The 13,883-nt window shown below is 36.3% G+C and overlaps 2 protein-coding genes and 2 long non-coding RNA genes across 7 annotated transcripts; 3 read left to right on the top strand and 1 right to left on the bottom strand.

Moving 5' to 3' along the window:
* Window positions 1-3,706: 3,706 nt before the first annotated feature.
* Window positions 3,707-4,195, top strand: LOC148697757 (uncharacterized). The gene is made up of 3 exons (XR_015960476.1): window positions 3,707-3,877; window positions 3,964-4,035; window positions 4,124-4,195. It is a non-coding gene; the product is annotated as an uncharacterized LOC148697757 (long non-coding RNA).
* A 29-nt stretch (window positions 4,196-4,224) lies between these two features.
* Window positions 4,225-9,906, top strand: LOC137714596 (putative LRR receptor-like serine/threonine-protein kinase At1g53440). The gene is made up of 12 exons (XM_088690204.1): window positions 4,225-4,259; window positions 4,344-4,349; window positions 4,440-4,511; window positions 4,705-4,776; window positions 4,860-4,931; window positions 5,431-5,502; window positions 5,595-5,666; window positions 5,761-5,832; window positions 5,988-6,059; window positions 6,176-6,241; window positions 6,402-6,461; window positions 9,867-9,906. The coding sequence occupies exons 1-12, from the start codon at window positions 4,225-4,227 to the stop codon at window positions 9,904-9,906; spliced, it is 711 nt and encodes a 236-aa protein (XP_088546330.1).
* Window positions 6,815-9,529, bottom strand: LOC137715124 (uncharacterized). Of its 4 annotated transcripts, none has more exons than XR_015960473.1 (7): window positions 9,022-9,529; window positions 8,790-8,874; window positions 8,424-8,565; window positions 8,258-8,340; window positions 7,442-7,660; window positions 7,100-7,258; window positions 6,815-7,001 (listed from the first exon to the last, which is right to left on the bottom strand). It is a non-coding gene; the product is annotated as an uncharacterized LOC137715124 (long non-coding RNA). The 4 variants fall into 4 exon arrangements; XR_015960474.1 differs by lacking the exon at window positions 8,258-8,340 and having other exon boundaries at window positions 9,022-9,184; window positions 9,291-9,529; XR_015960471.1 differs by lacking the exon at window positions 8,258-8,340.
* An 88-nt stretch (window positions 9,907-9,994) lies between the features above and the next one.
* LOC148697756 (putative LRR receptor-like serine/threonine-protein kinase At1g53430) lies at window positions 9,995-13,883 on the top strand. The gene is made up of 9 exons (XM_088690636.1): window positions 9,995-10,032; window positions 10,289-10,656; window positions 11,285-11,483; window positions 11,577-11,750; window positions 12,066-12,184; window positions 12,299-12,513; window positions 12,617-12,853; window positions 12,963-13,101; window positions 13,254-13,883. Exons 2-9 carry the CDS (start codon window positions 10,429-10,431, stop codon window positions 13,644-13,646), a joined length of 1,704 nt encoding a protein of 567 aa, XP_088546762.1. The 5' UTR covers window positions 9,995-10,032; window positions 10,289-10,428; the 3' UTR covers window positions 13,647-13,883.

The following is a 13,883-nucleotide window of genomic DNA, read 5'->3' as shown; positions in this document are numbered from 1 at the left end:
TCACACCAATTATTAAGTCAAAATTTAACAATTATAAATAAAAAATATCTTTAGAAATTATAATAATTATAATCAAAATTAATTTAATCTTGCGGTTTATATGATTTGCTCATGAAACTCAATTTTCTAAGCTCAAGAGAGATCTTGATCCTATATTTTCTGGCAAAAAAACAAAACTAACAGTCACACCAAACCCATTAATTTAATCTTCTAGTTTTGTATGCCGAAATTCCGTTGAAAAATATGCACTTCTGTTGATGGGAAACACTGTGGGTCCCAACCAGCCCGTTTCATTTAGAGAAAGGGGTGTGATATCCACACATTTTTTTTACTTTTTACATAACTTTTTAATTTTCGGCCGTGAGATCAGATGAAATGAAGAAGATCAACAGACAAAAATTAAAAAAAATGTGTAAGAAGTAAAAATAGACGTGTGAATAACACATCTCTTAGAGAAATTATTCAACTGGCACTTACGTCACCATTCGCCCCTTTTCATTTAGATAAATTATTAAGATGGCAGGTTCGTCACCATTCGTACCTTTTCATTTAGATTCTAAATTATTAAGATGATTAAGATGGCAGGTTCGTCACCATTCGCACCTTTTCATTTAGATTCTAAATTATTAAGATGATTAAGATGGCAGGATTATTAAGATGATTAAGATGGCAGGTTCGTCACCATTCGCACCTTTTCATTTAGATTCTAAATTATTAAGATGATTAAGATGGCAGGATTATTAAGATGATTAAGATGGCAGGTTCGTCACCATTCGCACCTTTTCATTTAGATTCTAAATTATTAAGATGATTAAGATGGCAGGTTCGTCACCATTCGCACATTCGCACCTTTTCATTTAGATTCTAAATTATTAAGATGATTAAGATGGCAGGTTCGTCACCATTCGCACCTTTTCATTTAGATAAATTATTAAGATGGCACGTTCGTCACCATTCGCACCATTCACACCATTCGCACCTTTTCATTTAGATAAATTATTAAGATTGCACGTTCATCACCATTCGTTCGTCACCATTCGCACCTTTTCATTTAGATAAATTATTAAGATTGCACGTTCATCACCATTCGTTCGTCACCATTCGCACCTTTTCATTTAGATAAATTATTAAGATGGCACGTTCGTCACCATTCGCACCATTCCAATCATCTCTGCGTCTTCTGTCCTATCAACAGCCCGCCATGACATGCATGAATAAATTTTGTAGGTTTCTTTGACGAGTTAGAAGCTTTCTTTTCAGAACCAAAAAACACATTCAGAAAACAAAGTTAACAACACACTCTCTGTCGTTTTTGTGTAGTGATCGGAGGTCGACGATCCGAAATGTCACGTTCTGTGATTGTCTTCGGTCTGTTGATCGGGTTGCTGGCTTGGAGTTGTGGTCAGCTTCTGCCTCCGGAAGAAGGTTAGCCCAAAATAAAATCATCATTTTCCTTCTTGCTTTACATTTCTCAAGTTTTACTGCAAATATGAATGGTAGTTTTGGGATTTTGTGAAGATTTTTGTTGCTCTTTTGACGGTGGTTGCAGTTGGTTTTGTGTTGTGAGAAGTGCTCTGCTCTGTTTGGTTCCTGAGAATATTTTTCTGGGAAAACAAAGAAATTTGAAATTTTCCTCATTGTTTGTTTTTGTATTTGTTCATCTGCATCAGTGTCTTTTCTGTTTCAGTTTCTATTTTTAGAATTTTCAGACCCTAGGAGATGGCCATCTTAAGTTAAAGCATGAAGCTTTCAAATCCTTTTCTGTTTCAGGTTCTACTACTTATATAAAACTGCAATGGACATTTTACCTGACACTAATTAGAGTTTTGGGGTTAGGGTTTGTAGTTTAGGTCTCTCGGCTTCCGTGTCGCCTAAAGCTGGCGACTTTCCACCGATCTGAATATCTCCGACATACCGATTTGGACCCTAATGAATCTGTGATAGAGAAACTTTGGGCTTGCACTCTAATGGGCGAGATTAAGTCCTCTCTTCAGCTCATGGGTCGAATTCCAGACCTGCTCAATGTTGAATCAAGCAAGCAGATCCATATCCTCCCAATCCTTCAACCTCCTCCACCCGCTCAAAACCATCATACCCATTTCCTCCGCCGCTCCACACCGTCGTCGACCCGCCTCCCCTTTCGCCGTCTCCGCTATCCTCACCAAGCAAGAAACGTTTACAGAAGAATCCCCGAAACCCACCTTCAATTTCAAATCCTACATGCTCTAGAAGGCCGAGGCTATTAACCAGGCTTGGACGCCGCCGTCTCCCTCCTTGACCCGATTATAATCCACGAGCGATGCGGTATTCTCTTCTCTCCGGCGGCAAGCGGGTCCGACCCGTCCTCCATCTCCTTGCCGACGACGACGGAATGTAGAACCCGGATTGGAGTTCGGGTCCTGAACCGAACTGGGCTTCGGAGACGTCCCAGAAGAGGAGAATGTTGGGGGAGAGTTTCTTGGAGCCATGCTTCTTCCAGAAGAGAAAGGACTTGGGTGGAGGTGGAAGGAAGGGGAGGAGAGCAACGGAGGGAGGGGGATTCGATTGAGTGACGAGGAGGTTGAGATGGAGGGAGCGGCCACCTACTGCCTTCTCTCACCTCAGCCACAAAAAAAGGTCTACTCAATATTGCAATCATATGAAGTCGCGCGCAGGCTCAATATTGCAATCATATGAATTTTACGGATATTCGAGTTTTGGCGTTTAGGGTTTCTAGTTTAGGAAAATGTACTTCACTGAGCACCAATCAGAAGATCTCCAACCCACACACGACACGTCGACACCAGTAGAGTAAAAGTCCGACATTCCGATTTGCAGCCCAATAATATTATTCTTATTATATTTTTGTACCACAAATATATACCACTTTAGATGATATGACAGGCACATCATCTAAATTAATTAGCATTTAATTTCAAAATGTTAATCAATAATTAATAAAAATATTGTTAATTAAATGATGATTGTGGTATAGAAGGAGTCTTCTTCTGCCATCTAAGATTATTTTAATGTTTTAATTAATAAAAAGATTGAAATTAAATTATGTGGCTTGTCCAACTCATCTTTCACCTAAAATGGTAAAGAAATATGGTATAAAATTATGATAAGAATAGCATTACTCTTTGGAGCCGAATGAATCTGTGAAACTTTAGGTTGCACTCTAATGGACGAGATTAAATCCTCTCCTCAGCCCATCTTTTAGTTAACCCATATATTCAGCCCAACTGTTAGCTAATCTTCTGTTTTCATTTTCTGCTAGTCCATGAAAATTGGAATTGGGCATAGAATATAATATTTATCTTTCATAAAAGTACATGTTTAAACCAATAAAAAAAATTAATGACTTTTTCATAATGGTTCTTAAACAATTTATATGAGTGCAAATTGCATAATTTGGGAGTAAGGGATTCATCTGTTTGATTTGTAGTATATGTCGATTGCCTCACAAGGCACCAATAATTGCATAATATGGTTATTTCTTATTTCCCATAATTAAATGATGTGGCAATTTCTTATTGGTGTGTAAACATGTACTTTTATGCTTTTCTGATCAAATGAGTTGTCAAGTGAAGGATTTTTAGCATTCTTTTTATTCAGTTAAGCCTTTGAAGGGTGAACATGTATGATTGACCATGTTTTTTTCATTGCATGTGATTTTTGGCAAGTGATGAACTTCAAGAGCTGTTTTTGTTTATGTGACAGTGAAAACTCTTGAAACAATTTCTAGAAAATTACATGATCCTCACTGGAAAAATATCAGCCAAACTTCTTGCCAAGATGGTGGGGTAGGCTTCTTCAAATACTTCACTGCCCACATTTTTAGCAATGTCACTTGCAAGTGTTCCTTTGCAAACAACACTTGCCATGTCAGAATCATGTAAGGCTTTATGGGCTTCAATTTTTATTGTTTTAAGTACAACTGATTAATAAGTTTTAACTGTTGCTTGAATTTCGGTATCACAGCAAGCTGAAGGGTCTGAATTTAACCGGAGTTATGCCTGAGGAATTTGGGGACCTTACTCATTTGGAAGAAATGTAAGTGATTACGTTGTTGATTTGAATGTGTTATGCACATTAACTGGATTATGGGGATGAATTTCTAATGCTTGTTCACATTAAACAGTGATCTCACACACAACTACATCAGTGGATCAATCCCTGCCAACCTTTCTCGATGTCCCATTCGTTCTCTGTAAGTGATTCTGAGGGCCTTAAATAATAGCCATGTGGGTACTTGTAATATATGTTAGGCATGTCATGTAATTGTTGTTAGTGTGTTGCAGGTATATTTTAGGGAATCGACTCAGTGGTTCAATTCCTGCTGGTGACTTTACTTTGCTCAGAGAGCTGTAAGTTTTGTATTAATGTTATTTACTTATTGATAATTAAAAGAAAGAAGGAACATTCATAACCTTGATTGACAAATACATTTTTTCCAGGGTGTTGGAAGATAATCATTTTGAAGGGCCTCTTCCGCAAAACCTCGGGAGATTGACTCACTTGGAAAGACTGTAAGATTGCTTTCTCATTTCCTATTTTTGCCAAACTTTTTCGAAATCCAAATTTCATGAAACTTTTGCTATTTTGTATGACTTCTCACCTCAAGTGCTCTATAGTGATTAAACTCTTTTTGTAACATGTAATGTAAAAATGTTTCACAAATCATTGGATTATCTTTCATAACTAACTCTTTACTTTCAACAGCCTTCTTTCTGGGAACAATTTCACTGGTACGATACCAGAGTCGTACGGAAATCTAAGGAACTTAATTGATTTGTAAGTGATGAAAAATGGCTTGATTATACGAATGTGCATAATTTTTACACAAAGAATTTCTCATCTTCTTTTAACGCCTGCAGTAGGATAGGTGGGAGTCAATTATCAGGAAAGATACCTGAATTTATTGGAAACTGGAGCAAACTTCAAAAACTGTGAGTGTTGCTCTTCATTGTAGTCATCTCCCATCTTTTACTGTGAGCGTTCTTTTAGGATCCTCTTTAGATATATTGTACCGAGTTATTCAACAAGTCTTCTAAAATCTTCCTTAAAACTAATGTCATTGTATATATACATCTCTTTTAGGGGAGAACTTACATGGAACAAGTTCGCTGTCACATGGCGTTCCAATCAAATATGTGTTTACAATAGCATTGTTTTTAATGAGACGACTATGAATGTTGCTATAGGGATCATGTTGTGGTTAGGTTTACTGCTGATCTGGTACTAAGAAGCTTCTTAGTTACTTTTAGTTCCTTTCTAGCCTTATAAGGGCATTGAGCCATCAGGAAAGAGGATAGTGATTAAATGAAATGATTTCTTTTTCGTGTTTCCTTTCTCTGCATTTTCTTTTCATTCCTGCATTTCCTTTCCTTTCAGTATACTTGTATCCTATCACTTTTCGGCTGAAGAGTTGACTTAAATTTAATGCAGTGATCTGCAAGGTACATCCATGGAAGGCCCTATTCCTTACACCATATCTTCATTGAAATACTTAAAGGAATTGTGAGACCACTGCTCCTCTATATTGTGATCATTATGTATTCCAATTTTTCAACTATATAACAAATAAATATTTCTGATCTGTTATGCATCAGGATGATATCTGATTTGAATGGACCAAGTATGCCTTTTCCTACTTTGAAATATATGAAAAATATCCAGATAGTGTGAGTTCCATATCACATAAACGTATTGAAATTGTACTTCAGTGTAATCCCTGACGCAATTATTCTAATTTTTGTTCGTATTCCTGTGACACAGGATTTTGAGAAATTGCTCAATTAGTGGTACAATCCCAAATTACGTTGGCAAGCTGCCAAAGCTTTTAACATTGTGAGTGCTTTTCTAATCAACATAATTGTACAGATGTATACATGTACTATTGCCAAAATGAACAAGACTTTGAGTTTTTGGATTCAATAAACCTTCAAAAGGTCAAAACAAACCTCTGATGTATGTTAGTATAATGTTTCTTTTTTTTATTGTAGGGACTTGAGTTTTAACAAGTTAACAGGAGAAATTCCACAGACGATTGAACGTGCTCACCATCTATCTTTCCTGTAAGTCGGTCAAATGAAACATTCATTTATTGGTGCAAACAGTACACATTAGTTTTAAATATTTCTCAAGTCAGCCTTATTTACATTTCATTGACCATTAATTTTTACGTGTGCAGGTGTTTGAGCAACAACATATTGACCGGAGATGTACCAATTGGGATATTGCAAAGCAAACGTGACCAGTCAGTCTATACTCTTAACACTAATCTATGAAGTTCTGCTTTATTTGTGTTTGTTTCTTTAACACAAAATGCTGGCAAACTTCGATTTCAATTTCACTTCTCTGTTTCTCAATTATATGAATTTAGAGTTGTCATCAATGCCACACAAAATCTGTTGCAGGGACTTGTCATACAACAATTTTACGGGATCACCTTCCGTCAGTTGCCAACATTTGACTGTGTAAGTCTATCAATATCCAAACACTACAAAAAATATGAGCACTGCACACAATAAATTATCTGTGCCCTTTGAGGCCAAAGAGCACCAGCATACATGCCCATAGACCAACAACAGTGCAGCAACTTTATTTGTATATGTGCTCTCTATAGGCGTTGCCTTTGCAAAAAGTACACAATAGACTGTTTGGTGCTAAAAGAGGCAGGCACAAATGGACCACTATTTGTGCCTGTTTCTGGCAACTTTATCAGAATACCTTTTCCGACCCTATTAACACTTATAATATAATTGTGCCAACAAGAATTAAATATAAAAAAAAAGTCAAAATTTACAAAATTGAAACTGAATAGAGGACATGCAAAAATTTAAATTTTCATAAAAGGAAAACAGCCTACAACCATGAAACCAACTTTCACTTTCCCAATCTCACAAACATATATTATAATGTTACATATTTTATCTCTAATACAAAAAGACTTGAAAACAAACATTTTCGGACAGATGCATCTTCCCCAACAAGCCTTGCACTTCATCAAACCTTTGCTGCTCCAGAAACAAATTAATGAAGATAACATGTGCAATATTTGAACCTCTCGCAAAATTAAAACTTTGAAGCAGAACAAAAAAGGGAAGAAACTTACTTCACAAATCTTATACAAAATGCCAGAAATTCTCTCAACTAGCTTCTGCCTTATTCCTACTGCACTGAACCAGAACCTTCACAAATACTTTGAACCTCAAGGGTCAAAGATGGTCCAATCAGCAAAAACCCAAGAACCATTAGATCAATTAAATAGAATCTGTGAAACCAAAATTTCAAGAATTTGAAAATTAAATTTCACAAACCCTAAATTTAGAAACCCTAATCTAGAATTCGAAAATTAAATTTCAAAAACCCTAAATTTACATTCTTAAGGGGTAGAAAAGTTACTTTAAAAACAAATAACGTGAAGAGAGGATGAGGATTGGGAGCAAACAATTACCTTGACTTCTACTTCCAAATAAAGCTCTCTTAGGTCCTTCATTATTGAATCCAAGTAGAGTTCTCCTGTCCCTAATATCGTGTGCTCCCCAGACTCCTCAACTTTAGTGATTGCAAGAGTATAACTCTTGCTTATCTTTCTTAGTCCTTCCACCATCTTTGTCCGCATACATGGATTTAGTGGCTCGGTTGCTGTTTTCACAACTGGCAGAGTATTGAACTGAAGAGGACGGAAGATGTACACATCCTCGTCATAACATATATTAAGGTATACGTTACAACATTTGGTTATCGGCAGTAGAAACACAAAACACTCTTCAGCAAAAAGGATTTAAGCATCTAGAAAAGTCATTCTAATCCATGTAATGTGAGACTTAAACTTTTTAATGCCTATTTCCAATATGTATAAATTGTTTTATTTTATATGATCAAATTTTAATCTAATTTAACCAAATAAATTCTAATCTAATTTGATATAATATATGTCACCAAGGATTGATCATATTACCAATTATTAAATCACATTCTCTGTTTCTCTATCTAACATTTTTCTACTCAATTTCGAACTCATTTCAAACTTATTCAAAAGGCCAATTCAGTCTACTTATCTACATGCCGCTGGGTTTTCCTGTGCGAGTTTAAAGCAGATAGCTTACCACCAAAGTTCAAATCTTTACCAAAACCCCAACACAATTCTCTCTCTCTCTCTCTCTCTCTCTCTCTCTCTCTCTCTCAACATTTTCCACTCAGTTTCCAACTTATTCAAATGCAAAGGAAAGCTGAATATGCATGCAATAGCTAAAGCTCAAATCTTTACCAAGTAATTTTCTCTTTCTTCAATTAATTATACACCAAAGTATGAAGCTTTATCCTTTCAATTTCTTCTTCTTCTTCTCATTTCTTCCCAAAAAATACAAATCCATTTTAATCCAACAATTATCAATGCATCTGCAAACTGGAAAAAAGTAGGACAGAAAACGTACCCAAAGTATAACAGCAATATCACAGGTGCTAGCAAATCTCAGATTTATTAATTGAGCAACCAAAACGCAAAGTACTCTTTTAGCTGGGAAAGCCCCAACAAAGCACAACTGACAGCAAAACGAAATCTACAAAACTGTAAACCTGGAAATTCACAAATGTCCATGCTTAAACATCAAGTTAATAATTAACAATCTACTAGCATTGATTAATTAGCATTCAAGAACTCCCAGATGAAAATACAAACGAAAATTGGAGATTGCCCAGATGAGGAAGTTATCAAAGAACAGTGTAACCTATAAATTAAAATCGGAAAAAGCTGAAAACTTTGTAAGATTTGATCGAGACAGAGTGATCAGAGTTCATACCATTTTCTAGAGAGAAAAAAAATAGAAGTCACAGCTGCTCCAACTGCTTTCTCTGAGTTCGTCGAGTTTCTGGGAAATTTATACTCTATTAGCCGGGAAGGCCCCAACAAAGCACCACAATTGACATCAAAACGAAATCGTCAGGGTTTCATCTCAGTAGTAAGATTAGATAAAAATGTAGAGATGCATCCCTAAAACCAAATAATAAGTAGGAAAAAGCTGAATCACTTACCAAACGCACTGAGGAGAAGTTGAGTTTTCCGCGAGATAAAATACAAAAAAATCAAAATTTGTTAAAAAATTACACAAAAATCAAACCCACAAAAGCAAACCACAAGCAAAGTTCCTGCGGATTTGCACAGCCTTTCCTCTTCTTTGTCCAGCGCCGCTGATACCTGCACGGTCACAGGAACCTCGTCACTAGTAGAAAACTCGGATCGTCGAGGTGTCGGGTCAAAAAGCCCAGATCTGAGAGAGATCAGGAAAGGAAGAGAGAAGGACCGAATCTGGCGAAGGTAGAGATAGAAAGGGGGTTGGAGTCTTGGAGAGAGAGAGAGAGAGAGAGAGAGAGAGAGAGAGATGGAGGCAAGAGAAAGGAGTCTGAGGGAGGCAGATATGAGAGAGATCGAGAACGAGAGAGGATGGACCGAATCTGGGGAAGGTAGAGAGAGAAAGGGGTTGGAGATAGAGTGAGGAGGCAGAGAGACGACAGAGGGGTAAAGAAGGGGTGTGCGGTGTGGGTGGGGGTTAAGGAGAGAGAGAGAAAGCGGGGTGTGGGCCATAAGTTTATGGAAAATAATAAAGAATAAATAATTGTGTCCTCAGATGTGTCCACTTTTTTAAACAAAGTTGTCACAAAATGTGTTTGTGTCCACTTTTTTTTATATTGGGCACAATATGTAGTGTCCTTGGTTGAATGGGCACTTTTTAAATGTTTTTGTGTTGAAAGACACACAAACTCCTCATTTGTGTTCATAATTTTGTGCCCAAAAGGCCTTTTTCTTGTTTTGTAGTGAAACCTCTTTTTATGCTCTTTCTCCGTTGGATATTATTTGTTAATTCCCTTTATTATTACAGGAATCTAGTTTCTAGTCATTCGTCTCTAGAAAACTCGTAAGTTCACCAAAACTTGTAATTCTGTGTTTATCAAACATTATAAGACAAATGTATGACTGAGCCTTAATTCTTTTAACAAGTAGGTGGTGCTTGAAGAAGGGCCTTCCTTGCTCCTCAAAACCTAAATGTGAGTTTAAGTTCATTTCATTTTTTTTCTTTCGTCTATCTAAGTAGATTAGTTGGTTGTGTAGTTCAACGTTTTTTTTGTACTTTTGTTGGATGTTGCACGTTGTTAATCGAATTGATACTTTGAGAACTCTTAGTCCATGTTTGAATGGGGTCTAACAAACATGCAAAAACTAATGAGTTTATTGTCGTTATAGGTGTCATACATATGAATTGTTGAGTATAAATTTCTAATAATATTGTTGTCACGCATGTAGACCATTCTATATTTGTCAATTGTGGAGGGAGGAAGACGAAATTTGATGGTCATACATATGAAGAGGACTTGAGCACTTTCGGACCATCAAGCTTTTTTTCATCGTCTCAAAAGTGGGGCTATAGCAGCACGGGGCTGTACATGCACAAGCCTAATGCAAATTACATTGCAACAAATGTGTTATCTTTAAATATCACCGGTCCAGATTTTTATCAAACAGCGCGCATTGCCCCTGTATCACTCAAGTATTATGCCCTTTGCATGCTAAAAGGCAGATACAAAGTGCGGCTCTACTTTTCCGAAATAATGTTCACAAATGACCAGACATTTAGCAGTCTTGGAAAACGCTTATTTGACATCTTAATTCAAGTGAGTACAAGTGAATTTCATTTACTATTTGTGATTCTTTGCTAGTTTATTTACCCTTTTTTGTCCAAGACCACAATAACTTCAATGGGCAGCATTTAGTTTGTTTAGCGCGTTCCATTATAGATCACACTTCATGTCTTAAAACTGTACATGATTTTTCTTTTGGTATGATTAGAGCAGGACACATATTTGGAAGGTTATATATATGTCGTCTAGCTGCTTTATTTGGGTGTTATTTTATACGAAGTTTTAAAAGATATGTAGAACTTTCAGATGTAAACCTGTTTATTTAAGTTTTCTCATCTGATTGTTTAAGCCTCAAGTCAGTGCTGTCTAGTTTTCCTTCTTTGCCTGATACACTTCATGTAGGTTTTCAGTCATCATTTGAACAGAAGTTCGTCAATTTGATCTTATTACCACCTAATTTTCTTTTATTTTATTTTTGGGAGGGAAACGGAAGGCAGTATTTAGCTAGTCTCATGTGTATTAGTATATTATACTCATTTTTAGGAAGTTGTATGTCGCAATAGGTTTAGCTGCAGTTGGTACCCTATTGTATGACTTTTCTCGAGTGGAATTGAAATATGAAACTAGAATTAATTTTGTACATATTGAAATTGTTGTGCAGGGGAATTTGGTCCAGAAAGACTTTAATATTATGGATGAAGCAGGAGGTGTTGGTAAGGGAATTGTCAAAGAGTTCGACAATATTACTGTTCTTGGTAGCACACTGGAGATCCACTTATATTGGGCAGGAAAAGGAACAACTGCCATTCCTTATAGAGGTGTTTATGGGCCTCTTATATCTGCGATTAGTGTGACACCAAGTACGTTTTGCCTATATTGTAGAATATCTGCAAGTAATCTCTCATCTATTAGATTTACATTTATTCTAATAAAATTATACTTTATGTTGGCAGACTTTGATTCTCCAACAGAAAGTGTAAGCACCATACCGCATGGTAGGAGTTGTCTGCCTATAAGCACAATAGTTAAAATTGGGGGGTGCGTAGCAGTTGCCATCATATTAACAGTGCTGGTTATTCTTTGGATCAAGAGATGCCTCGTAGGACTACAGAAAACATTGGAGGATGGTATTTTTTGCTTCTCCGTTATATTGCATTTTCTTTTCATTGTTCCATTGTTAAGAAGAACATTTATCCTCTTTTCTGACTTCTCATGCATATTTAAGTGCACACTCTTAAGACAATAGTTGTTAAGATATTGAACGCTCCGAGAGTACATTATATGTTTTAAACTCATGATGCAAAGTATGTCTGCCTATAGGTCCAGGTAGTTTTTAAATTCTAGGCCTTCAAACCGTAATGGGATTTAAGATAAAACAATGATATTGTTCTGAAATTTTTCTTAGACACAACAATTTCTTATGAGTTTTACTTGTCATGCAGATTTGAAAGGTGTGGAACTACAAACTCGTACGTTTACCTTTAAGGAACTTAAAGATGCCACAGCCAAATTTCACCAAGCCAATAAGATTGGTGAAGGTAGTTTTGGTCCTGTTTATAAGGTATTCTTCGGAACAAATAATTTATTTTCTAAATTGATTAATAATAGCAGTCCTAATTATGATTAATTTCTCCATAGAGAAGATATTTGTTTTAACTATCTTAGTCAAATGCAGGGCATTCTTGCTGATAGAACACAAATTGCTGTTAAGCAGCTTTCTCCTAAATCAAACCAAGGAAATCGTGAATTTTTTAATGAGATAGAGATGCTACATGCTTTGCAACACCCTAATCTTGTGTACCTATACGGATTTTGTATTGAAGAAAATAAGTTATTCCTTGTCTATGAGTACATGGAAAACAATAGCGTTTATCATGCTTTATTTGGTAAGTATCACTTTTGTACACCTACATTTCATTTGGTCCATGCATATGGTACAAAAGATTTTATGCACAAAATTATGACTAATTTTGATTAACTTGACAAACTGAAGGGCAGAAGAAAGTCGGTTGGATTTGGATTGGGCAACGAGGCGTAAGATATGTGTTGGTATAGCAAAAGGTTTGGCTTACCTTCATGATGGATCAAGCTTTAGGGTTATTCATAGAGATATCAAGGCTTCTAACGTATTGCTTGATAAACATCTTAACCCGAAGATATCAGACTTTGGATTGGCTAAACTTGCCGAAGAGGATAAAACTCATATAAGCACCAAACCTATTGGAACTTTGTGAGTCCCTATTTTTACTTCTCTTCTTATATTTTTCCTTCCAATATAGTTATATTACGGCATATGTCTATAAGTATTGTATTGATGTGATGATTTCATGATTTTGTAGTGGCTACATTGCACCAGAATATGTAAATCTGGGTCATCTTACTGATAAAGCAGATGTTTACAGCTTTGGAATTGTTCTACTGGAGATTATTAGTGGGAAGAAGAAATCAGATAAAGAAGGATTCTATATTCTTCATTGGGTAACTTCCTAATTGAACTCTAATTTGAATTTTGTTGATGTTGTTTACCACTAGATAGAAGACTTTTTTTTTTACTTTCTTCTTCGCTGAAAGTTCACGTTATTTTTCAAGATACGTAAGTTATTTTACTTTTGTTCTTTTCATGTTTATAGGCGCATCATCTCAAATCGAACGGGAATTTGATAGAGTTAGTGGATCCAAGGTTGAGCTCAGAATTCAACAAGGAAGAAATGATAGCTACAATCAATGTGGCTCTCCATTGCTGTAATTCACCTTCAAAGCTTAGGCCTACCATGTCTAAAGTTATGAGCATGCTTGAAGGTAAGGCTGCTGTTCAAGAGTTCGTCTTACGCCCCAATCCCTCATCAAGTAATGAGAGGGATCCAATAGTGAATGAAGTTTTCCAGTCTGTTTTGAGCGGGGGCGCTGGGACACTTGAAGGGCCATCGAATGATTCAGATGCAGCTCTTGATGATATCCATCCAGTCAATCCGCATCCAGGCCACCAAGACAATAAAAAAGGAAGAAAATGGCACAGTTATTAGGAATTTGATACATTTGAAATCACTAATGTCTCAGGAAAATATATACTTGCAGTTGGACACTTGTTGCCCGAAACATTAGTGATTTCAACAAGAAATTTCAAATAAACTGTAACAAACCTCGTCCATTCCCATTCTGTCTGTTAAAGCTGATGTATATGAAGCGTTATGCTCTGGCAGGAGAGAAAATGCACCCTTGTATTCCATGGCTGTTTCAAACATAAGATACGTTGATTCCAA

This window comes from Pyrus communis, chromosome 3 (genome assembly GCF_041283825.1).
Source record: "Pyrus communis isolate YQ-2024b chromosome 3, ASM4128382v1, whole genome shotgun sequence".
NCBI lineage: Eukaryota > Viridiplantae > Streptophyta > Magnoliopsida > Rosales > Rosaceae > Pyrus > Pyrus communis.
This window is presented reverse-complemented; position numbering and strand designations above follow the sequence as displayed.